The 26,102-nt window shown below is 45.6% G+C and overlaps 1 protein-coding gene across 1 annotated transcript; it reads right to left on the reverse strand.

Annotated features, from left to right (window-relative positions):
- Positions 1 to 1,891: 1,891 nt before the first annotated feature.
- On the reverse strand, positions 1,892 to 4,880 carry LOC109852774 (proton-coupled amino acid transporter-like protein CG1139). Its single transcript, XM_020424254.1, has 6 exons — positions 4,661 to 4,880; positions 3,605 to 3,959; positions 3,263 to 3,441; positions 3,000 to 3,184; positions 2,299 to 2,539; positions 1,892 to 2,059 (listed from the first exon to the last, which is right to left on the reverse strand). Exons 1-6 carry the CDS (start codon positions 4,873 to 4,875, stop codon positions 2,053 to 2,055), a joined length of 1,182 nt encoding a protein of 393 aa, XP_020279843.1. The 5' UTR covers positions 4,876 to 4,880; the 3' UTR covers positions 1,892 to 2,052.
- Between the last annotated feature and the right edge of the window lie 21,222 nt (positions 4,881 to 26,102).

Below are 26,102 nucleotides of genomic sequence, written 5' to 3' on the forward strand. Positions count from 1 at the left end.
GTTGCAGAATGTTCGTCAAACGCGCGCGCGCGTTTCTGTCTCTTCGCGGAAACACGAGACTAAACTATACGTTGCATATAATGCAAGTACCACGAAACTCGTACTGATAATTGTGGTCGATATGAAAAATAAAAAAAAATTTCACGTATATTTTTCCATCCACGTGTAATTTTGTCTTTTTGCGCCGTCAGTAAAATCTCATTTTGCTCCAATACACAGGGAAGATATTTCTTAATGATCTTTACGTTCTGTTGCATTCTTGTTTTTGTAAAAAAAATTAAAATAAAACAATTTCTGTCGTGTTGCTACGTGTGTCTTGTTGCGCTTTTTTTCTTTTGATATAATAATTATTCGTCTCTCCCGGCAGAGAAAAGAGCGAATGAGATCAATGTGGCAGAGCCGTGTTTCTCGGTTTAGCAATTAGCGGCTGTTTAAGTGCACGTGCGCTCGTGCGGTCGGTTTAATCTTCGCAATTTCGCGCGGGGAAACGAACTTCCTTTCGTTCCAATTAGGAAAAAAAATCCCGGTGACAATCTCTCGGTTCGCCGATCGCTTCCTCGCTTATATAAAAGAATCGCGCACGTGGCTCGTCCAATCTCTCGCGATCTTTGTCTTTGCGTGTGTTTCCAACAGGTGTAACAGTTCGGATAAGCAGAATGTAGGTTTCTAGATTAAAAGATAAAAGTATACATTTTTTTTTAAAGATACTACAAAATAAAATTTACACACTAATTATTTGTTAGTTGTGATAAATAAAAAATCTGTTACTTCCAACGTAACTAAGTTCGCTCTTTAAAAAGGTCGTTTATTTTACACGACAGTTTCGAATCTATTTATGAGTAAATGTTTTAATTAACTTTTCTCGATACTATACTTAAGGACGTACATGAGTGAATGAAGTTTTAAACATGTTACATATATCGAGAAAAAACGTGATCTTTTTAAATTTTGCGTTCGCATTTGACGCTCTCTTCGCGATTCGTTGCGGCGCGTCCTTGGTGCGACTCATCGATATAATTATTAAACGGGACGTTTTCTCGAAGAGGGGGAGGGGAAAGGGGCTAACCGACGAGGGGTAGCCGACGACGATGGAGTCCCACACTACACCCGGTGTATCCTCCGGTAATGAACGCAGCCACCTTGAACTGGCAAACGGATGAGCGGCCAAGCAGAGGCAGTCTGTAAGGGCGAATCCGAGAGAGAAAGACAGGCGACGATCACCAAAGAGAGAGAGAGAACGGCGAGAAATACGGACGGCGGGTTAGGACGTGACAGGGCGACGGGGTAGACGACGGTAGCCACTAAAAGGGGTTGTGTCCTCTCTGTGTATGTGATGAAAGCACCCTTCCCGCCGTACAGAGACTCTCTCTTCTCGTCGTCGCCGCCGCCGCCGCCACCGCCTCTGCTTTGGTTCCTTTTGCCGCGGGTAGAAAGAGAAAGAAAACGTCTCCGCGTCATGTCTCTCTCTCTCTCTCTCTCTCTTTTGCTCGCTCTCTTTCTCTCTTTCGTTCTCGTTTGCGCTCGAACGTCGTCCTCTTGGTCTTCGCGCGCACCCACACGGCCGTGCGTTCGCCGTGTCAATACATGTGTGTCTGTCAGTTTCCACGTGCGCCCCTCTCCGTCTCTCTTTATCGTCGTGTCCTCCGCACGTGTGTGCGTGATAAGCCCAGCAGCAGCCATTGACGCCTCGGTGATCTGACGCGATTATACGTCGCTCGCGCGCGCGCGCTTCTCTCCTCTCCGCGCGCCGTGAATTCCCTCTCGTCTCTTTCCTTTTTTCACGCTCTCTCCTCGCTTTTTGTCCCTCACGAGCTTCACGCCTTTTTCGCGGTTTTTCCAACCGCCGCCGCCGCCGCCACCGCCGCCGCCGCCGTCGCCGTCGTCGTCGTCGCAGCTGCCGTTGCGATTAGGCTGAATCGCGCGTAAACGGCGGAGCGGCGTTAAAACCGAGGACAAAAGTGGTAAACGCGACCGCACGCGATATTTTCATCGGGCTACTACGAACAGAGACTAGATTAAGATAAACACACACCGCGCCGTCGTTCGTCGGCTTTAGTTCCTGAAAAAATAAAGAGATCGTCATCTCCGTTGTTCTCGTTCCTGTGCCGAAGAAGATGTAAATCTATTTCGGCTGTGTTCGTTTACTAGCCAGAAGAAGTCCGGAAAAAAGCGCGTCACATTTCTCACACAAATAACAAATTTCCTTAAAATTTGTACTTTCTGTCGCGTTACGCTTGAGAAAACTCTCAAGTACGAAAATATCAATGTTGCAATTGGCGAGAGACTTGTTTCACATACCCGTATATAAAGTACTCGACGATTAAGATTACATCGATCACAATGGCGCCTACGGTCGCGAGAAAGGCGACGACAAACATGAAGACGCCCAGAATCAGTCTCCACTTGTACTTGCCGAAGTCTTCGTGATGAACGAGAATGTACAAAGTGGTCGGTATTAACGTGGCCAAAGTGGATATGCACACGGCGCCGACCAGACCGGTGAACAGATCGAGTTTCGGAATCACCGCCGCTAGAATGCCTAGAAGAAATTTTTTTTTCTCTGAAGAGACAACGCCGAGGTCTCTCTCGTTTTTTATTCCGGAAAACGTCTATTTACGGAGCGACGATACGTTGGAAATGTATCGATCGGAAAGAGAGTATAATTAGGGCAAAGTGTAAGGCGCGTATCATTACAGCAAACGCGGGAGAAGTCTCGATCAAACGAGACTCCCCCTCACCCACCCCGCAAAACTGAACGTCTATATCACATTCCACGAAAGTGGATGCTGCGAACTTTGGTAATATCTGGCTCCGAGAGACTGTAATCGGACGGATTGATCGATTTCGCGAAGTTGGTCGCACCGGGACAAAGGAGGTTTCAATCTATCGCGGTTCGTCGAACTTGGACTGAGTTTACCTTGAAAATACGGAGAAAGCGAAACGCCCGCACGTGCAGAAGAGAGGGAAGAGAGTTTAAAGAGAGAGAAATTGTCGTTTACACGTGACGAGGGTGACGCCGAAGCGAATAATCAGATCCCACAGCAACGGCGTTCCTCTGTAAGTGCCGCTCTCGATGCCCGGTAGAACGTAACTGTGCTTGAGTATCGTAATGGGCATGTAACACTGCAGTCCGTATGTGAAGAATATCGCTGACGATTGAAGCACCAAGGCCGTGACAGTCGGACTGCGAATTCGCAGAACGAAATTAAAAACAAAAAACAAAAAATCTTTAATTGTGAGACGTAACGAGATCGTGTCATACCCATCGAGTTTCTCGTGATTGCGAATAAAATTGCCGAGCGCGTCGGGTCCCCACTTCAAGTAACCGACAGCTCCGACGACGATGTGTATCAAAACCAAAAACGCCATGCCCCAGTTCAACACTCCGGACAGTCTGACGTAATTCCACGGTTTTTTCATACTATGTTCTATCGCCAGTATCTGTAAGGAGCGCAAATATCGAGAATTGTTGTTTACTAAGAGACGCACGATTGTTCTTTTCAAAAATTTGAACCCCGTTTACGCGGGGGGTGAACACCGCGTTACGAAATTAATTTCACCGCTAAAACAAGGATTTTTTCAATCGTTGCAAATTGAGACTCACCAATCCCGGCGAGCACATGCTGAAGAAAACCATCCCGAAGAATTTCGGGTACAGACCTACGCTCGGTCCGAACACGAACCAATCGTCGCCGATTCCGTCCTTCAGCGCGTAAACAATCCCGATGATTGCGGCGGCGACGAGAAAGATGTTCCCGGCGATGGAAATCGGCGCGATTTCCGCCAGATTTTTTGCCATGTTCATTAGGAAAAGAAGGGGAAATATTATAAGGGCGTAATAGCTCTGACTGATGAGCTTGTTGCTGTCTAGACACTCTTGGATCACGCCGGCAATAAACACGACGTAGACCGAACCGATCCCTATGTAGCATACCAGTATCGCGATGTCGACGACGAGACTGTAAACAACAGTGAAATCTTTGTCTCCGAAAAACGCTCGATACGTCAAATTTAATATATTTAACACGATTTTAATTTATGTTAAATAGTATTCTCGTTGAAAATTCAAATAATTAAAAAGGCAATACGAGCCTAATATATTAACATAATCAAAATGGTAAAATAGACCTTCCAGCTAAGAAACCAAGGTTGAGGTGGCTTAAATAAAATTTTTTTGTATTTTTTTGTTCCGTCCAGTGAGGCTGATGATGATCTAAAAAAATAAAGATCAAAACGTTCTTCTGATCTCCGTATTGGATTCAATTAGATTTTATTTAAGCCACCTCAACCTTGGTTTCTTAGCTGGAAGGTCTATTTTACCATTTCGAATTATATTACGGCTGTTTTTTTGTTCTTAACATAATCAATTTTAACTTTTGACCATTCATCATGGAGAATTGTGGCCTATCTGTGTATTTCAATTAGCAAAACATTCAATTTAATTCTAAAGTTATTGTATTGCAATTGTTCTTATTTTTTTGCACAGATTTCACTGAAAATCTTAACTAAGATTAAAAACGTCTGAAATTATATATTAATCTTCAAAAATAAACCAAGATCTAATATATTGCTAATGTATTGTCTTTTTAATTATTACGATTTATTTTACCCGTTAATTTGTTGTTGACAAATAACATGTTACTTTATTGAAACTACGAACGTTGCGGTGCGCGGCGAGAGCCACGGCTTTCGCACGTCCGTGGTAAAAACGGCGACCACCACCTCGTCGTAGACCAAAACCGGTTTCCGCAGTCGAGCGCACATCAGATAATGGATTTTGAGGAGCAAGTGAAGAGACCCGGTTATCAGCAGTCCCATAAGCGCGGTGCCAACAATTCCGATGACGAGCCCGACGGAAGCGAACGCGTTCGGCATGGCGAACAGACCGGTTCCGGCCGCGCTTTTCACCAGATTCGCCAGAGAGCCGAAGTCTCTAGACGGAGAAAATCTAACGATCAAATCCGCGCAACTTCTGTTGCACGCGCAAACAAATAAATAAAACGGTAGGAACGAAATGATCGATTGAAAAAAAAAACAAGATTACATTGAAAAAATTTAATATTGCGCTTTTGGATCAGAATTAAATGAGAGGAATGCGTACGACACCAGATTTTCAGGGACGCGATGCGCGTGAGGATCGTAGGCTTCATCGCGAGCGGACGTGCTCGGTTGTTCGTCATTTCGCTTTTCATTCCTAAATTATTGAAAAATAACATGTGATATTTTTTAAATTATTCTTTTTTGTGGGATCAAATGTCAAATATTCTTAACTCTTCGCGTAACAGACTACAAAAACGATCTACCAGTTGAACAGACCGGGTCTGGGAGACTCATGTCTGTCCGCGAAGAGTTAATTTACTAATAAACTTTTCAAAACTAAACACTTGTAAATTTGTGATTACGAAATGAGTATAAAAAAAACTTTTACACGCATTTATCAAACATTTATATAATTATACAAAACATTCTAACCATGTTTAACAAATAGGTTAAGAAAGGCGAGTGTTCGATTCGCACAATGTAAGTTAAAAAAAAAAAAAAAAAACAGCAGCTACACGTATATTCGAAACACTCAAGGATTGGATTTCGTTAATTCTTTAAAACGTCGCGCCGTTGCGATCGCGTCGACGTGGTTTGAAAGAATTGCGCGCTTCGGGAATCTACTTACATTTTTTTTAATCTGTCAATATATGAGCGAGCGAGCGAGCGAACGAGCGAGCGAGCGTGGATATTTATTCCGCAAAAAACACGATCGCTTTTCGCTGCGAATTCGCTTGATCGCGCGTCAATGAGGATCGGAATCAGCGCGCTTTCAAGGAAAGATTTACCTTCTCCCTTGTTGCGTGACGACGGATCTTCGCGCGCACGGCGGAATCTCTCTCTCGCGTCGTTGTCGGTGACAGTCGTCGGTTCTCACGGCTGATTACCGGCCGATTAGCCGACATTAGCATGGATTTCTCGCGCAACTAATTTTCACGGGGAGAAAATGCGCGTGCAGGAGGAGTATAACGCGAGAGATGGATGTGCGCGCCCGGCCGGTGGCAGTATTGTGTGATCCTCTCGCTCGGCTGGACCGGACTGACCGACTTAGCGCGCGAACGCGGGTCTCAGTTACGGACGCGCTTTTCCCCCCAAGGGATTTAACGCCCCGCGGATCCGCACAGATTGGATAAAGGGGATCACGAACGAGAAACGTCCGTCCGTTCGTTCGTTCGTAGGCTTTAACCGTGAATCTCGCGGTTAAGGCCAAACCCGCTTTTCTTTTCCTCGCCCCTCTCTGCGAGGAACGACGGAAACTTCTTGTGTCAGCAGAGTTCCGTCAGATCCTCCCTCAAGAGAGATAGCGTCTTCGATCTTTTCGTTGTGGGAACGGTACGTTGTGGGACGGGATCTTTCTTGCTAAACACAAGTGTTCTCTCTACAATACGCTTGTGAAAAACAGACAAGAGATTTTTCTGTTAAATATCGCGTTTTGTTTTCTCGTATGATTGAAATCTCAGCGAGGAGGTTAGACCAGAGCGAAACCGTTCGGCGTTTACAAAAGAACTTCCTTTCTCCGAAGAGGTTAAATAGATCGCGCCAAGTGGGTATCGGTTGGGGTGCGGCGGAGGGGCGGCTGGCAAAGGTGGAAACGTAAAAAAAAAAAAAAATAAAAAAAATAAAAAAAGGACGATAATATCGGGGACGTCCTGCGGTTCTCGACTGTGACTAAATCCGCCGGTGCCCATGCAGTGTTTACACTCGAGATGATGCCTCCTAATGCTAATACGCGACGCGAGAGAACAGGCGTAGTCGTTTCTCTGTCTCTCTCTTGGGTTCCTTAATGCTCAATCGCAATCCAATGAAAAGTGTATGAATGGCAAGCGATTATCAAGTCGAGCGGGCGCTCTCAATGTGTCCGTCGAGGCGTCCGCGGTAACCCCGCTGCGTTAACCGACGTCGTAGCCGAGCCAAATGGTACGAATCACCTCTTCTGTCTCTCCCTCCCCTGGAACTCACCCCGAGTTCTTCTTTATTTTTTCTCTCGCTCTTTCTCCGCGGAGAAAGAGAGAGAGAGGAAGAGAGCTCCCCGGTCTTCGAGGCCAAGTTTCCCGTAGAACAAATTTGGAAACGCGACACCGCCGCGCACGTGGCCACGACATGGGCGCGCGCGCACTCGTCGCGCACTAATTGAGTCAAAGGGCAACTGCCCCGGTAATTAGCCGCGGCAATAAAACGGATATGTACGATAAAAGCGGACGGAAAGATTTACGTATACACGATCGCAAAATCAAGAGAGCAAATTGAGAACCCGTTTTGTCACTGTGATATTTGTCATTTTTCGCGATTTCCGAACGTTTTGTAATTAAATGTTGAATATTGAAGACAATGGGCGACCGTTGTAACGTGAAACGTGGCGATGCAATATTTCCCGATGATAAAATTAATCAAGTTCGAAATATTACAATATGATACTTTGTAGCCGCCGCGCGCGGGAACGAACTATGGAAATCGCATTGGACGATTATCGCGTTTATTTCGCTAATTATAATTGCCCGATTATAATTTTCATTGGCGGCGCGGAACGTTGCCGGAAGGTAACGAGGGGGAGAGGAAAGGGATTCCTCTCTTGTATTGGCAATTAGCCGCCAATGATTTTCCATGGAAATGCCGATATATAGTACGCGTGTACCACTAACGACTGCGATTTCCAGCGGCAAAAGAGGAGATACACGGCTGCGCGCAGAGGAGGAGGCGCCGCACAATTGGACAGATCTAACGTGTCTGACGCGCTTTTTCCGCATCGCTGGCGGCGCAAAAGCCTTTTTGCCGGCCGAAAAATGCGACGTTATTTATCGGGAAATCGTTCGATTCGCTGTTGCCGCCGGTAACGGAACGGACGGCGAAGCGGAAGCGCTTCGTGCTCGCGGGCTCGTTGCGCGTTCGAAAAATCATTCGAGGATCTTGCCGCTGACGTTTTTGCATTTCGTTCAGCCCCCGCGGGTTCCAATGCATATGCATGTGTGTATGTGTGTGTGTGCGCGCGCGCGCGCGCGCGTATGCGTCAGCATGAAAAGAGAGAAAGAGAGAGATAGAGAAACCATAATGTGAACTGCTGCAACTCGCCGATGACGTTCCACCGACCGATTTTGTTTGCCGACACGCTCGCGCGTTGCGCTTACATACGTTTGTTGCGCATTGAAGGATCGTTTTTCGAAGTCACTGATTCGCGTCGTATTCCGGGGCCGGGAGAGGCCCGGACTCCTCCCGCGGGGGGTGCCTCGAGATTCTGCACGTGCCGCCACGAGATACCGTGCGCACCGATTAATCGGACGTCGATGTGTTCGCTCGGAATATTCGCGGACCGCGCAAGATCATTAGTTGGAAGTCGAAGACAACACCTAAACACGTCGGATCTCCTCTGAATTGCGACGTCGAAGGAGACAAAAGTAAACGAAAAGCCCTTCTTCGCAGAGATTCGCTTTGTTAAATAAATAGTTTTAAACCGGACAAAAATGAAACATTCCAAAACCCAAAATTTCAAAAAAATAGTGATTCTTCGCAGAAATACTCGAAATTAAAGATCCAATCTACTAATAGGTCCACTAATAGGTCATTTTCGAGATTTGTCCGCGAAAAAAGTTTAAAGTATGTGCATGGTTTTAAACGTCATTTATTCCAACACACACGTGGGAACTTGGTTTTCGTTTTTGCCCTCAACACGATCAGTGTATTTAAATATAAAGAACAACGTCCCTCGCTCCTTTTTCATCTTCCGTCCTGAACTACTTTCGAGCAAGCTTGTTAGCTGAAATACGGTCGCCAGGAATATATATATATATATATATATATATATACATGAAAGGTGTCGCCAAGGCGAAAACAAGGCCGAACACGTGCGAGAGAGAACAGATCGTGTCAGATGTTCCTGCCGATTCTTCCGTTTCAGAGTTAGACCCGATCGGGGACACCCATCGGGCTCACATTCCGGAATAATTTAATGACTGCACACTCCGACTCCGACATTGCTTGCCTCTCCGCCTTGTCGCCCGCGGGCCGGTTAAACGCTTCACAATTAAACGCGCGATTCCGGCGCATCGATGAGCAGCGCCGGAGTAACTACCGGATAGAGGCTCACTAGCGACGATTTTCATCGTCAAACTCTTTAATATGTTTAAAATGAGCCGCCGGAAACGCGCTCTGTGTTGAGCCCTCTCTCATTACAGACGCGCTCGAGTTTTTGCTCGGAATAAAGACCCCTATATATCCGCGCAAATGGAACTCTTTGACGTGTTCGATGATCGAACGCAAAACCATCATTTGTCAATTCTGACGAGAGAAAAATTGGAAGAAAGAGGGCGATTAAAAGACGTGAAAATTCTTAAGCTGTGTGCGAACGCGACACGACGGAGGGTGTCATTCGTTTTGTTTTTGTTACATCGGCCCCGGTACTTTTGCGCTGTAAACGGCGTGTTTTCGGGGCTCGCGCGCGCGAGAGGCGTTTCGACAAAACGCGTGATTTTAAGCGGCGGTGCACGCTCGTGTGGAGAACCGACTGGAGGGGACAAGGGGGCAAAAATGGGAAACGCAAAGGGAGCGGAAGGTGGCATCGTGCGGGCAACGAGCCCGCGGGGAGGTAGAAGAGCGGGATGGAGGGCGAGGGTGAGGCGAGGAGAGTGGAAAGCAGCGAAGTGGACGGGGGAGAGGGGGGGGAGGGAAGGCGGTGTTGGAACCACAAGAGTGTGAAAATGTTTTGCAATTTCGAAATCAGGCGTGCCTGCTGGTTTGCGCCAAAGCGCGTTACCGGAAACCGCCAACCGGACTGCGGACGGCAGTGGCATCCGCCGCAAAAGCGGATTGCGGTTCCGCCGGGTAACACGCATTAAAAACGCCCGACGCACACGCGCGAGCCCGAACGCGGGCGCACCCTCTTCTCTCGCTTTTTTCCACCTTCGTCCCGAATAAATCTATCCGTCTATCTATTTCTCTCTCTCTCTCTTTCTCTTTCTCTCTCTCTTTATTCCGAGCGTGCTGCAGCGTCGTTTACCTTTTTTTCTCTTTCGGATTTTGTACACGCCGTGACGATTCGGTCGCTCGTGTTCGCGTACGATCTGGCGGAAAAAAAAACAATACGGATTAACGCTCCCAACGTAATCGCATTTGTAGAAAACGCTCGGTTTCGCGTTAAAGTTGGCGAAGTGTTGTTGGCCGCGCGAGCCAACGTGCGAATTGATATTGTAATTCTATGTCGTAAATTTGAAATTATTCAAAATGATTTAAAAAAACAGGGTGCACCGCATGCTTTGAAACACGGAAGTGCGATAAAAAGTGCGCGTTTGTTTGAAAAATGTTTTAATTTAACTTAACGCTTCACTTTTTGACATTTCTTTTTTTGCTGAAGAAGATGCGCTGGTTTGCGGTAATGAACGGCAAGCAGAAGTGCGTTTCGTTATAATATCCCGTGCAAGGGTCGATGACGGTAAGAATAGCCGAGAGAGAGAGAGAGAGAAAAAGAGAGAGCTCTTTTCTTCCCGGACATATACACGCGGACACTCGCGAAGCGATCCGTAACGAAGGTCTCGAAAGAGTTGTCGGCGAGTTCAAAGTATCATCCCTCCGTGCCGAGATTGTCGTCAAAGGGACGCGTGCGTGTCTGGTCCCCCGTTTGCGATTTTCACTCGGCTGCTCGTCGTCTCGTACATATTTTCGTACATAGTTTTCACCCTTCTCGACGAGTTAAATATAATAACATGTACCTTTGGAAATTTTCTAGCGATATTTTTTTGCCATTCTTATTTTCAGCGCCGTCTCGTTAATTTTACGAGAAGTTTTTATCAATTGAAAGGAATCGGTATGGCAATAGTTGGCAACAACGTTCTTGTCACTCTCATAAGTCGCTGAGATTCAACGAGGGACCGAGCGGAAGATGTCGCGGAAGAAAATCGCAAAGCGGAACGAAAAAAAACGAAAAAATAGAAGAGAAATAAGCGGTGCGAAAGCGGGGTGCCCTCGCGCGCGTTTCCGCGATGGCGCGACGGGGGGTTGCGCGATCCGCAACGGGGGCGCCGTTTCTCGAGCCTGTAATTTGAAATCTTCTCAGGGGAAGGTAGAGACGCGGTGTGCCCGCAAGTTACGCGCGCGTTACACGGGGAGTCCGTCCACGTGAGGCAAAAGAGAGAGAAAGAGAGAAAGGAGACGGAAGAAAGAACTCTATAACCGAGGCACCCCTCCCGCGTGGCCGCAGAGCGCCTCCCTTCATATTCTCGCGCGACAATGCAGCAAACTCCCGAGAAATTCACCCTGCAATCACCTCGGCGAAGTCAAACGTTCTCAGGAAGCGACAATGGCGGGGGGCGTAGTCGACGCGCCGGCACGACAATGAGGTCATTACAAAACGCGGGGCACCGCGATTTCTCTCCCGAGGTATACGCACATATATATACACATAAGGTAGCGCCAACCAACGTAGTCGACGCGCACGCATCTCACCCCTCGCTTCCCGGGGTGGTGAGCACTTAACGCGTCTCGCGCTTCAACGACAACTTTCGTCATTTCGGGAAACACCTGACGCGCGTTTCTGCGAACTCGACGCGCGAATAAATGAAGGATCAAACAAGGGATTGAAAGCGCAACAGGATCGTAATGTTGTCAAACGATTAGATTCCTTTGTCCGTCGATCGATAATAGAAAAAAATTGATGACGTTAAAGGGTTAATGCGCGGGAAGAAGGCGCGATTATAATAAAATCTCATCGGGTAGGCGCGATTTATTCACGGCGGATGCCGGATAAATGCGCGCTCGCGAATCGATTCGCGGCAACAAATACGCGCAGCGACGATAGTCATGTAGCAAAGCTCGTTATCGCATTATCTCGGAGGCCCTCACAGGGGGATGAGAACCGAGGGGAGGAGCGGGCACCTATTCTATAGGGAACTCGCATTTCACGGAGGGGGGTCGTCCACACACGGCTCCATTATGCCGCACGGAGCGTATCGCTTCGTGTATCTACGTACTACGTGCTCTGCACGGACGGCGCCGATAACATTGACGTTGCGATAATTTTGTAATATCGTTCGGCGCGCGTATTTACGCGCATACATATATGTATGCGTGTAGGGCGAGATGCGAGCAGGATGCCCTTATCGAATTTTCGAAATCGCCCAGTAAACCCTCCGAAAAAGTGTTTAATAATAGGCAGGAAGAACGTTTCTCGTTTCGGTAACCAAATTCACAAAGCAGAACGCAAACGATTATATATATTATCTCTCTCTCGGCTCTAATTGCAACGTAATGTACATTGAACCTTGAATACAAATAAATACGAAATAATACTTTTTTTTAAGACTAAATTACTTTGGCCATTTTTCTGGAGAAAGTTCTCAAAAAAAAAAAAAAAAAAAAGAAAATATGTTCAGAGATAAAATTAAACTTTTACTTTCTTGGTTCGCATGTGACGCGAACCGAGTATTTTAGATAAATTGTCAAATGGAATTCAATAATTCAAATGATTACGTGCATTAATTAACACATGTTTAAAATGAATAAAAAATATATTCCGCGCGAACACCTAGCACGATTCGCTCACGCGATCCAATTAATTCCTTATTTTGATACTGTGTGAACTGAAATTTGTGTTTAAAATTGTTAAAATTTCAATAATTGTCTTTTTATTTAAAAAGAAAACATGATTAATACATCTGGAACGTGTATTAACGCAATTACTATTTAAACAAATATAGTTATCGTGCGTGCAAAGTCAATCATTAAGCAAAAACATCGCATTTTTTCTGTGTGCACGACCGTCGACATGTCGAGGTTGAAATCCACGACGCGCAGAGATCAAACGGCAACTCCGCGGAGCGTGTGATCACGTGTATCGAAAGGCACAGCGAGGAGGAAAAGTGGCCGAGGCCAAAAACGATGGACGCCGGGCGCGATTTATTCGGTGGCAACAATCCGATAAGGCAGCTTTTAAAGTCCTTTAAAAAGCAATACATCGCGCTGCTGTCAACGCGACGAGAAAGGGACCTCTCTCTCTCTCTCTCTCTCTTTCTTTCTCTCAATAAATGTCCTGACGAATCCTACTACCCGCACGTGACTCTCTTATCCCGCGATCTTAAATACTTGGCTGCGCGTGTCGATCATCCCGATCATCGCATTAGCTCTCACAAATGATCCTGACTGAGACTCGTATCTCGCTTTGCGAATCTGACGCTATAAAATTAAACATCCGCTATTTTCTCGATAGAATTTCGAACTTACGGATAGTTTCTGTGTTAAAATTATTAAGATCTTTTTAATTTCTTCCACGTGTACAAGAGAGATTTGTAATTAAATTTTTAATTAAGAACAAATTTCAAGGAAAAACAAATTTAATTTTAAGTTTTTTAGAAAATATTTGAGTTAATTAAATTTATCTCAATATTTAATATTGAATAAACTACTGGAAAAAATCGTAGTTAATGTAAATTTAAAAATATAGCCTCGATTGCCAAGTTTGGATCCCGGCCAAAGTGTTTCTTTTGCAATGGATTTTTTAATTCTCACGAGAGAGGAAAGGTAAATTGAATATTTCTTCCATATGTGATGCAAGCCAAGCATTCTAGATAAATATTCAAATTGTATTCACAATTCTATTTATTGTTTATTAATTTACGTTTAATGTAAAAATAAAAAATTATATTTCTCGCGAATATCTAGCACACGAGCGAATTAATCTTCGCCAGTTCGATACTATATGAGTTGAAATTTTTGTTGTTAAAAAATATACAGTCAATCATCCGCCGATCGAAATACGGACTTTTGACGACGCAACATGACAAAACGAGGAAAGGCGTCGAAAATAGCATCGGCGCCAAAACTGCGTGGTGAGCAACGACAGTTTCCAAGATCTCTGGGGACCGCAGCGCCGCATTACAGACAGGCTAACGCGAACGCCCGTGTTATGGAGTTGTCAAAGTACAGACAGGATGACATCTCTATTATCACGTACCGACCATAAAGCAGAACAGGGCACGAGATAGAGCGAACACCAGAGAGGCGGAGAGAGAGAGAGCACTAGCGCGAGGGAGAAGATCGAACGAGGGAGAAACAAGAGATTCCGCGCGGAAACGCGTGCCACCGAGATAACGGATCCCACACTGATGATAATCCCTCCTTTGCCTAGCAGGACCACATATGGCTCCATGACTGTTAAACAGATCCCGGGATTGTTAAGGACGCGCGGTGTTACACGAATTTGTCATCGGGCCTCAATCTGATTTTGCTCGCTGAACTAGTTAAAAATAGCCATTTTTTTGGCTACAAGTAAACCGAAAAGTCATTTGTATTATTATCGCTGTTACAAAAAATAAACATCAGCATACATATTGTTGAAACTAATACAATTTTTAAGTACAATAGATGGGTAAAATTTACAAAGTAATTCCGAATTTTGTTTATTTTAGTTTAAAAACAAAATTTAATTAGAAAAATTAATTTTATTTTACACAATTTTAAGTTAAATGACACGTTCTATTTTTTTTAATTTTAATTCTTTGAACCGACTGTTGAGAGCAACATTTTAACGAACTTCAGCGTGCACGTCGCGTGCTAAAAATGACATTCTGGGAAATCTCCGAGTGAAATAGAATAGGATCAAGCCAAACACATTAGTTTGGGTCCTCGAGTGGTGTGAATGGAAGCCACTCGAGAGGGACCTCGAATGAAGAGAAGCTTGAACGCCGCCGCGGCTTCCGGTCAGCCAGCACATAATTTCGTTACTTTGCACGAAATTGGATTAAGGGGTTCGTTAAGGGCGTATTAGAGCACATTAACGCGTTACAAGATGACCCCCGAAGCCTGAATTACATTGTAACCGCTCGGTGAAATTTCAATAGACCACCACCACCCCGCTGTGTGTGCGCGTTCCGCCGTATGTTTCCCTACTTTTCTACGCTCGTTTTTCCCAAAATTTGCAATCGCGCGTATATCCGTCCACGATTTCCTTCCGCGGCACAGTTCAATTTATTCTAAACGAGATGTTATTTTAATGCAATGCAAATTTTATTCGTTCACACTTTTCTCAATTTCGATAATAACAATTGCATTTTTCTCAAAAGCCAATTGTTATTTTCCAACAGAGTCGAATAAGTATAGTTTTTATAATTTTTTTTATAATTAAAGTTTTTAAATATAGTAATAATGAATTAATAAATAAGATATAAATATTATAAATATTTTTTTTCTTAATTTTTTTATATTTTATTTTATATTTTTAATTATTATTTTTTTAATTTTTATATTTTTTATATTTTATTCAATTCAAAAAGTATGAAGTAAATATCTAGTTCACATCGTATCTTAGATAGTTGTCTGATTAATCTCGAGGACGATTAATTCGTCAATATTATTATTATAATATTGACGAATAATATTACATAATTATTATTTTTTTAATTTTTATATTTTTTATATTTTATTCAATTCAAAAAGTATGAAGTAAATATCTAGTTCACATCGTATCTTAGATAGTTGTCTGATTAATCTCGAGGACGATTAATTCGTCAATATATACACAGCGAATACGTCGCTCCGTCTTGGAAATATCTTTTCCCCGGTTATTGTCGGCAAGATACAATGTCGCAGCACGCGGTAGTCGTGAATTAGGAAGGAGTTACATTGTGAGAATAAAGCGAATACACGCACCGGTTGTTACAAGTAACCAAACTAGTTGTACGTGGCGCGGGTCCGCAAGCGAGAGAGATCGCGTCGGTATGAGCTGTTCCGGGCGTCGTTTTCTCCGACGACCGGATCGTCGCCACGGGACGCACACGCCGGAGATGCCAGATAAATGCCCGGGGGCCGCGGGTAGAGGTCTCTTAATTATAAAGCTCACCGGCGATAATTGTCGTGTAGTTGGACCAACATTGTGACTGCATGTTTTCCCGCCACGCCCACTTCGCTGTTCGCCGCAGCGGGCGAGTTTCGTTCCTTGCGTGTTTTGCGTCCGTGGGACTCCCGGAACTAACCCTCTTCCCTCTTCTTCTGTGTCCTCTCGACTGTGCGCCGGGACGCCGCATGCGGTCAGTTATCGCGAAGTAATCTTCCCGTTGGGGATTTCGAAATTTGCATGAGAATTTCGAACCTGTGACGATCCATCCAGAGATCGTAAAATCAAATCCGTCGCAATTCTGCGATTAAAACCTATATACAAACAATTTTTTTTTAAGTGTGCTTTTATGAATGAAAATTTTCTCTTTTTTACATAGATTTGATTTGCATCGTTGAACGAATTTAGAAAACCTTGTAATCTTTTATTTTCGAACGTCATCGTCTAATATCGCTTTTGGGAAAAACGTGTAAGCTTTTCTTCTTACGCGATTGGAGATGCTGTGAACAATTCTAAAGTCATTCACTTTATTTCAGAAAGCGCGCTCTCTTTCTCTTTTTAGAAAGAAAAAAGGTGGCTTTCCCTCTCCGCAAAAGAAACTCGATAGCCAAAATATTGAATTTCTCCCGAAAGGAGCGAGGATGGACATCGTCGTATTCCCCCAAAACCGGCAAAACGAGAAGTCGAGCAACAAAGAGGGTGGCTCTCTCGCGCCGCCTTTTCTTCTTTTTTTTTCCCCCATCGCTTTTCTTACAAATGCAGCCCTCCTGTCCTGATCTCGCGTTCCCTGTCGCGAGGGCAAGACCTCTCCCTTCGAATCGCACGGAGAAATCCCGCGGCGACGGCCGATTCTAATCGATCTTTTGATTCCTCGACGTTTTAACTCTGCCCCGCGGGCATCCCTTAACGAAGACGTCGTTAACGCCTTTTTCCCCGCTCGGTTTAGCATTTTTTAGGGCGAATTCTGCGTTTTTTTCCTCTCCTTTCCGTCGTTATCGTCGTGCTGGTGGGAATTCCGACAATTTTCACGGTTACGTTCACGAAATCGAGGAAAATCAATTTAAATTGAAATACTAGAAGTACAAAAACGTTCTTTTATCTCAAATTTATGTTTCAACGAGAGAAGTGCAAGGAAATAAACAAAATGTTGTAAACTACGAAATGAATTTGAGACACTTTGAAACGAATTTCGAGAATGTGCGATTTGCGAATGCGGGGCGAGCGTCTTACGCGGACATTTTTACGGAGATGTAATACGCGAAGTTATCGGCGCGTCGAGAGAGCGCAATATTCGATTTCCGGGGCGGAATACCATCGTCGCCGACGATGGCTCGCTCTCGGCTAGAGGCTGCAAGTAATTTCGAGTGATTTCAATTTCAATTTAACCCCCTCAAGCCGATTTCGCCGGTTCTCCATTACTCTATTTCGAGGATCGTCCGACAGAGACGTAATTATCCGATATTGTTGACGGCAACGAAAGCCCTATTACGAATTCTCCCGCGCGCGACTAATTTCCATCCACGTTCCGCGAAGTCTGCGAGAGAGCTTAATAATCATTCGTATAGTTTCTCGCTACGTACGCGACGCGAAGCAGTTTTCGGCATTACGTTTCAATTATACAGGCAACGAGGAACAAGAAGGAGGAAACACTCTCGCGCGCGTTTTGTTGCGCGATTATCGATCGAATCGAGTCGATTTTTTTTTCAACAACTAGGAATTTTTTTTTTATCGTCAACAACAAGTGCGTAAATCTTACCTCGTCGCTACTCGCCTCTCTTAATCACGCGCCGTAACTCAAATAACCGAGCGCGAACACATTTTCTCGGAATTTATTCGAGATCCTTGACAAATACGGGGCGCAAAAAAATTGCGTTTGCCGAGGGTGGAGAGAGAGAGAGAGAGAGAGAGATTCACGGAACACAGGGGAGAGGAACGTTTCCCGGCGAAAGCTCCCGGAAAGAAGGATGTAGCGCGAGGATGTAGCGCGGGGATAAACTTCGGGGGAGATCTTGTGAGAGAAAGAGAGAGAGAGAGAGAGAGTGGAGGATCCTCCGGGTAAATTTTCGGCGACGTGGCGCGAGGTTCGAGCGGGGGAGAAGCGGTAAGAGGAAGGAGAATGAGAAACGACAATAACTTCTCGGCTCGGCGTACAATTTGATTTTATGCAACGCTTGGCACGCCTCTTAGCGCGAGATATCCTTATAACGTTTAACTAGATTGTTATGATTGTTGTCCCCGGCACCGTTTTCCTCTTCTCTCTCTTCTCTCTCTCTCTCCCCTCAGACTATCCTACCTTTGGGACTCACACACGAATGCCGAGCAATGCGTACAAATAGACGGAGGCGTGCACAGACAACGCGCTGGCAAACGAAAACCATGAACGTGAATTCTCGACACTATGAGCCTTCTATTCTATTCCATCCTCCTCCCCCATTGCGCATCTTCATGCGCGCGAATCTGTGTTTCGTTTATATTTCGCGAGAAACACCTGCGCCCGCATTGCAGCTCTAATAAAATGATGGAAGTCTTGAGAGCTGAGGAGATTAACGTAGCTTTTAATTACTCGTGAAGCGACGTACATCACTCGGCGAGAGCGCGCTTTTAAAAAATGTACGCGCTGCACGTCATCTCGATTACAGTGCAAGAAAGAGTTTTGATAAACGTTCCAATTAACTGTGTTTCTGCGAGACAGTAGTAAAAAAATCTTATAAAAAATTGTCAGTTTGCAAATATCGCACAGATGCGGTATTAACATTTGAGAAAAAAAAAAGAAACGGTTTATATGTAACGTTAACAAACCAAATTTATCGGGCACGAGGGGGGTTCAAAGATTCATCGAACCTTGAAATAATATCTTTCTCTCGCACGCTTTTTAATTATTTGTCACGCGTTGTGCTTTCTTCTGCCGCGCTAATTCAACTTCAGTGCAACAGAACTCTCGGTACTTTGGATGTGGGTTTCCTTGAATTCACATGCCGCATCCGCGCGAAGTCCGAAGATAGAATACGGGGGGGATAAGCTCGGGGAATACCCGCGAGATCTTCGTTATCCGAAGACGCACGCCCCGCCCGCTGCCAAGAGACTCGCGAGAATTTTGGGATCCCGGGACTTAATCCGCGAGTTCGTACTCATTCCCGTACGCGTTCCCGACGTGCTCCCAAAGTATTCCCGTTTCGAGGAAGGCGAATCCGGAGGCAACGTATGATATTCATATTCTCGACGAAGTTTGCCCGCAGGGGGAGGGAGGGCGGGCGGACGGGAGAAAGAGAGCGGCTGGCGAAGGACGAAGACAGAAGGGGGCGGCGAAGGGTGAGCAGGGTGAGCGTGGCAGAGGCTGCCTGCTGCTGCTGGTGGTGGTTGGCAGAGCGTCGAAAGCAGTGGTGCAGACCAGTGGCACGATGGAGGCAACCCTGGTATTCTAACCCTATAGCCGAGGGGGTTAGGCGCTTCTGCTGGTGCCGGCGGGTGCCGTTGGTGTGCTGGTGCACACGGCGCAGGCGAAGAATGGTGATAACACCGAAGGCGGGGGGTACGAAGAACGAAGAGCAGAGTAGAGAAGAGAAGAGGAAAGAGGATACTACTCTGGATATTTCTTATCCCAGCGCACGTAACCCTCTAACAAGCTAGCAAAGTTTACCAATAAATTGTATGACGGCGAGCGCGCGCGTCGGCCGATGGGGAAGAAGCCACCGGAATATCGTGCCGCTACCGGGTCGGGTGCTGATAGTGGAGGAGCGGGATGGGGGAGGCGGTGGGTGGTGTTGGTTTCCTTTTGTGTGTTCCCAGTTTCCTTCGCCTTGTTCTTCCTCTTCTCCTCCCTTATCCGCCTCCTACAAGACAGGTCATCTCGTCTCGGAGAGATATATTTTTTTCAAAACTAGAGGATCATCGGATAAATCGAACTCTCGAGTTCGTACGTACGATCTCGTTGTTCTCGACGAACTTGGTTAGTCAACGTTGCGGATTATAATGGAGAGCGGTGCTTTCTTTCTAAATTTTAATACCGCACCTGTGCGGAGCTTGATATTTCTGTTGACACAATCAGTCATTTAATCATTGCGCACCGAATGAGGAAATGCGCTCTTCAAAGATGCCATTCGGAATAATTTTCATCGAGACGCAATCGCTTTTGAGCTTTGAACAAGAACGCATTTACGATTGTGCGCCTTCTGTCGCGTAGTAGAGAACCGGCACAATTTTTCATACACATCTCTCTTTCTCTCTGATTCTCTCTTTTCCCTCTCCCCCTCCTCTCTTCTTTCGCGCGCGACGAAACGCCAAATGTTGGCGCGCAAGAGGAGAAAACAGAAACGGGAATAGAAAAGCAGAGGGAAAAAAAAGAAGAAAAGGGTGAGAGAGACGAGAGAGAGAGAGAGAGAGAGAGAGAGAGAGAGGGAACAGACGATTATAACCGAATGCCATTTCGGAGACATAATGCGGCGCGCAAGCGAGCGTACTTTATAATGGAGTCACATCACATCGGTTACACAATCACAATACTAATCCGACATAATGGCTACCTACGTTTCTCGATGGGACCGAAAACGCGCGAACGCGTGGCCGGTATTGCGCCGGTATAACATCCCCCAATTGCGATATAACGGTTTCTTTCAACGAAAAGAAATTTTGCAAAATTAAGGGAAATCGCAAATCGATCGATCTTCCCATTCCACGCAAATTTAAGATCAAAGCACGGAAGTTTTTGATGTCAAAAACAGTCTTTACAGAAAAATCAAGAATATTAATTAAAGTGTTGGACTTAGGGAGTTTTCTTACTGGCTTTTACACTGAAAAAAAGTTTTGCTATTACGTGGCCGGCAAGAAAAATTACTGTTGAATCTATTGGATTTTTGTTTTTTCAACAAAACGTTTGTTGACAAAACAAAAATCGGAAAAAATTTCTTGCTGGCGCGCCATACAGCAACTAATTTCTTGCTATTTTAGCAAATCTTTTTTTTCGTGTACATTTATAAAAATATTTGAATAATGAACATGATAAAATCGATGACTGCGGAGTAGATTTTTTTACAATCGGTAATCACGAATTTTTACTCCTTCGCGCGATTTTATCGCATTTCAAGAGCGCGAATGGCGACGTTCGAAAACGAGAGAAAAACGACAAAGCATTTTATACATGCGCATACAGTGTGTGTCAGAAATAGCGCATTTTTTTTCAAGATTATATAACGCGCGTTAATTTACTTTCAAAATGTTTCGCGAACGCTTGGCTCTCTCACCGGTCTTTATTATTTATCTTAGAGAGAAGATTGTCCATATCGACGCTCGCTCGAGCCGATTAACCAACAATGGAAAAACGTGCGACTTTTCCGACACATCCCGTATATATGCATGCGTCTAAGTTGATCGGAAGCGATCTATTCATCCTGAAATATCTCTTGGTGGAAAGGTCGTGGCGAGCGCGCTCTGAATGTTGTCCATTCCTTTCCGCCGTTCTCATATATTCTCTTCTGACCGAGCGACCCCGCTCTCTCTGTTCGGATTTAGTCGGACGGAGTCCTCTTCCGTTTACCAGAACGCAAATCGCTCGATCAGATAATCTCAATTCGAAATACGCCTACTTCTCTTGAGATAATCATCTTAATCTTTTCACGCATGCACGCACAAACGTGTGTAATGTGTCTGTACACATACGAGGATTTATTTCTCTCTCATGAATTTCGCAACATTTACATCATTGCTCATCATGTTATTTATCTTCGTTTATATGTACGCGCAATGTGTTTCTGTGTGAGCAACCGTCGATGTCTTTATCCAATTTTAGCATCTCTCCATTTTACACTCCAATGAACCCGCAGAAATGAGCAATTAGCAATTTCAAATCCGAACGAACCGCCTTTACAAACCGTTCGAAGCCGACGCATGCTTTATTGACCATTTCGCAATGGTCAGTCGGCAAAGGAATTCTGGACTAATAACACCCCGCGGTTTATTTCCGGAAGAGAGAGCGATCGAGGGGGGCGAAAGTGGGCGAGGAAAACGAGAAAGAGAGAGAGAGAGAGAGAAAGAAAGCTGCACTCGATCGGGAAAGAACCGAGCGAGAAGACGCGCGAAGTGACTGAAGGAGGTTTAAGCGTTTCTTCTCCGGGTCTCTCTTCGTGTGCAATCGATTCTTCCGCCATATCGCACGGACCACTTCAGGGGGGCAAGAAGGCACGCGTTAACGCCACCACACCGAGACGCGACAGCCAGTCGGAAAAAAAAACCTCTACCTACCTCCTCCCTCATCCATCCCGCACTTCTCTCTTTTCCCGTGTGATATTTCTTTTCTTTTCCCTCTCCCGTCCGGCCACCCGCGGCTTTGCCACTACAATATTTACGGGCTTGCAAACCGACGAGCGATTTTCACTCAAGCCGATTCGCCTCGCTGACGATTCGAGATATATCCGCCGCTCGTGCACTTTGTTTCGTTCTGGAATGCCGGACGCGGTGGCGTCGCGAGTGCACCAGAGAAGCAACCGAGAAGAAAGTTACATTGCGCATCGACCTGCCACAGGTAGCCGTCGATCAACTTGATCAACGTCTTTTCGCAAATTGTCCCACACGTCCGATGCGAGCGCTATTTATAACATTTCTAATTGTTCTTTTTTTCAATCAATATATTAACGGAACTGTTTCTCTCTTTTTCTCTCTCTTTCTCTCTCTCTCTCTCTACGTAAATTTTAATATTTTAATTATGTGAATAATTTACACACATTATATTCGCGTCTATTTTTACGAGAGATTGTTTTTTACATGTGTATCTTAGATTTTCGGACGACGTGACGGCGGTACACTTTATTAAGGTCAAAACTTTGATCGTTAGAAAATTGTCAATGTCATTTACGCGGGGGAAGCCGTGCGTAAAACTTATATTTAGCCCTGTTTCGTAGGGTTTTTCAAAAATGGGCAAAGGGCAGGCCTTTAATGCGCGCTTCAGAAGCAGGCGGGTGCGACTCGCATTAGCGCCAACGAGTCAGAAAACTCCCCTGCGGCTCGCGTCGCTACAATATTTATGGGGTTGCTCGCGCGAGCGAGCGATTCCCGTTCGCGCGAGTTCGCCTCGTTGGGCGCTCAAGGTCCTAACGAGTCTTAACGCGTGTGCGGGATGAGCTCAGGACGAGCGCGAAAAATTAATGAGCGTCGACCGGCACACAGCGACGGAGGGCCTAAAAATTGTGGATTTTTAAACAACACCGCGTATCGCCGAAAAAAAAAGAGTAACATCTTGTTTGCAAAATACTCCGTCGTTTTGCGAGTGATTTCGAAAGAGGTAATTTTAAGCGTGTCTCTCTGTTGCGTTTCTTTTAAAAACGAGGATGTCTGATTTACGTTTAACATAAATTTTCATTTTAAAAAATTATCGCATTTGTTAGTTTTTTAGTATTATTTGACTTCTATCAATCTCGATTGTCTTTTACTTAAAACTCGAAAATTTTCTGTGGATGTGAGCAAAATTTTCACGGAAGTCAGTCGATTTCTCATTTTAAATCGATCGTCTTGAGATTCTTGCTTCTTGTCGCTTCTTATTTCGCCGAATCTTTTTTTTTGACTCAAGAGAGAAAGAGCGACGCGGAATGATCGTCGCTAGAGGGTTATGGGGAAAAAAACTCATTCCTCTCGTCGCACCCTTTTCATCGACACCGGAGAATCTTTCTTTCGCCGTGAATCGGCGGCGCTCGTCGGAATCGAGTCGAGAAAATCGTGAAAACGGGCCAAGTCTCGCGACTAATCAGCCGACCGTCGGTTTACGCCTTCGTTCCCTCCGCCATCATCGCGTTCATTTTCAACCGCCGTTTCTTCGAGGACGGCCAAGAGTTTAAAAGGGAGCGGCCGAGTTTTCTTTTTTTCTTCTTTCTCTCTCTCTCTCTCTCTCTCTCTCTCTCGTTTCTTCACCCTCCGTCGCTTGCAATCACGGCGCAGTGTCGCCGTCGACGAAGGGTGTAAGTACCGGTCCCGAACGAATAAGTTCAAAGAGCCGGAACCGGAAACGGTTTTCTCGGATTTTTACCCGAATTCGCCCAAGCCCCCGACTTTCGGGTTCTCGTAAATTGAATTCTCTCGGTGCGTGCAAGGGAATTGATACCGATGTAAAAAAAAAAAAAAAACTCGGCGAGAGCGAGAGAACGCGATGCATCTGACTTCGGCAAGCAAAATTACTTCTTAACAAGTGAATACGTAGCATCGCTCGTGAAACCTGAGCAGATATAATTCTTGTCTGCGATAAAACAATATCATCGCACGCATACGCACACAATATATGCAGCGTGAAAAAACTTAATTACAGATTTATAAATATCCCACCTTGCTTTTCTTTGAACGATGCGCGTGTTTATCTTTTCGTCGCATACAAATAATGCACGCACTTGTTTTGCACCGCGCACGTGAAATATAATACGCGCGTTACCAATAAAGATCTCGCGATCTCGTCTCACTGCGAAACGCGTCCTGGAAGTGCGCGGCGTTGGTTCTCATCTACCCGGCCGCTGCTTTTTTTCTCACCGGTCGGCTATCCCGACCGAATAAATAAATAAGCACCGAAGTAACACCGAAGTTAACGAGTGCAAGTCGGTGCACACATCCGGCGAAAAAGGAGAGAGAAGCCGAGCGAGAAGTCGAGCGGCGAAAAGTCGTTCGCCGTGCAGGGTAAATAAAGTTTTAAATTTCCGCAACCTCCCGCATCGCCACCCTTCTATCCCTGAGAGAGAAAGAGAAAGAGAGAGGTGCTTCGCCTCGGCCGGCGGCGCCTCCGCTATCTGCATAATATATCTCTAATGTGGCGGAGGGAAAAGAGGGTGGCAAAACTTGCCTGCCGCGCTCCTTCGCCCGGTATAATGTAAGGCGAACTCCGCGGAGGAAGAGAAAGAGAGAGAGAGAGAGAGAGAGAGGGATGAAGGGTGGTTTCTGGTGAGATCTCGCGAGAGCGAGCGAGGCGGGCCATCCCCTACGCGCGCGCGAGAGCCACGGCGCTTAAATAACGCGAGTTTGGATTTATAGTAATACTTTTATGAAATAATGTTAGTGGCGGATATTAAGGCAGACACTGCTGGGAGCGTCGCTGGCTAAGCGCCATCCGGGAACGCGTCCTGTTCCTTTTCCCTTCGTTCTCTCACCCTCCTAACATCGCAGATCCTCCTCGCGAGCAGGAGCCTCCTTGTGCTCTCAATTTTCCCTCCGACATGCCCGTAGAAAAACTTCCGATTTTTCCGCTCGTATCGGCAACTTCGATATTGATTTCTCGGACACACGCGCAAATAGCGCGGGGAAAAAGTCCGGCAATATATATATATATATATCGCGGAGTTAATAAAACGCGCGTTACAGCCGTGCGTTTTAACAGTTTTTGTTTTTCAATGTGCATTAAAAAATTACAACGTCGAGTCTAACAATTAGATCGAAGCACAAATTTGTATATTGACAAAACTCTAAACATTTCGAGTTCCGTGTAAATTCAAGCGTAAAATGTGGCACCGGGTCTCTGGGAGTAATTCCGCAGGTCGTGTCACAGCAAATCCCGCGGGAAAAGTAAGGCACCAACGATGATGACAGTGAACACAGGGAAGAAAGGGAGAGAAAGAGAGAGAAAGAGAGAGAACCGTGTAAAATTTTCGCCGGCGAACGCTCTTTAATTAGCACACCGAGTGACGGCGAAGAAGGCGCGCACTGGAGAGACGACCGAGAAAGGAGGAGAAAGAAAGAGAAGAGGCACTTAAATAATTATCGTTTCGGAGAGCGCAAAACGGCGCTGCGCGAGGCGGAGGCCGCATCTGTTTCTGATTATTAATTAATATCAACCAACCCCGCGGGGGGAGGTCGAGGAGGAGGAGGAGGCGACGTTCGCATGAGCGAGCCCGCGCTGCTCGCTCGCGTACGCAGAGCCTCCCGCACACATACACCACACTCCAATACGCACAGTCGCATACACATACGTATGTACGTACACAGAAGTGTACGTATCCCGCGTGTATATGCGCGTGTCGCTTGCAGGGATAAAGAGAGCATACGCGCGGCTAGAAAGCGCAAGAGAGGGTGCGGCGTATATTCATATGTTGCGCAGAAATGAACAGAACGGGCTCGGCGGGCATTAAAATTAATGAAACGGACGGAACACGCGCGTTTTAACGAAAATGTATGTGGGCGATCAGGCGGAAGCGCTCGCTCTTTCCTTCCCTCTTTTGCTCTCTCTTTCTCTCTCTCTCGCTCTCTCTCTCTCTCTCTCTCTCTCTCTCTCTCTCTCTCTCTCTCTCTCTCTCTC

Source organism: Pseudomyrmex gracilis, unplaced genomic scaffold (genome assembly GCF_002006095.1).
Source record: "Pseudomyrmex gracilis isolate BER0280 unplaced genomic scaffold, ASM200609v1 scaffold_35, whole genome shotgun sequence".
NCBI lineage: Eukaryota > Metazoa > Arthropoda > Insecta > Hymenoptera > Formicidae > Pseudomyrmex > Pseudomyrmex gracilis.

Coding starts and splice junctions, on each gene's coding strand:
- LOC109852774 (XM_020424254.1), bottom strand. CDS start 4,875: ATGCCGAACGCGTTCGCTTCCGTCGGGCTCGTCATCGGAATTGTTGGC. Junction 3,960..4,660: donor CTCTCGCCGCGCACCGCAAC/GTTCGTAGTTTC, acceptor TGTTGTTTACAG/TCTCGTCGTCGACATCGCGA. Junction 2,540..2,999: donor CGGCGTCACCCTCGTCACGT/GTAAACGACAAT, acceptor AATTTCTTCTAG/GCATTCTAGCGGCGGTGATT.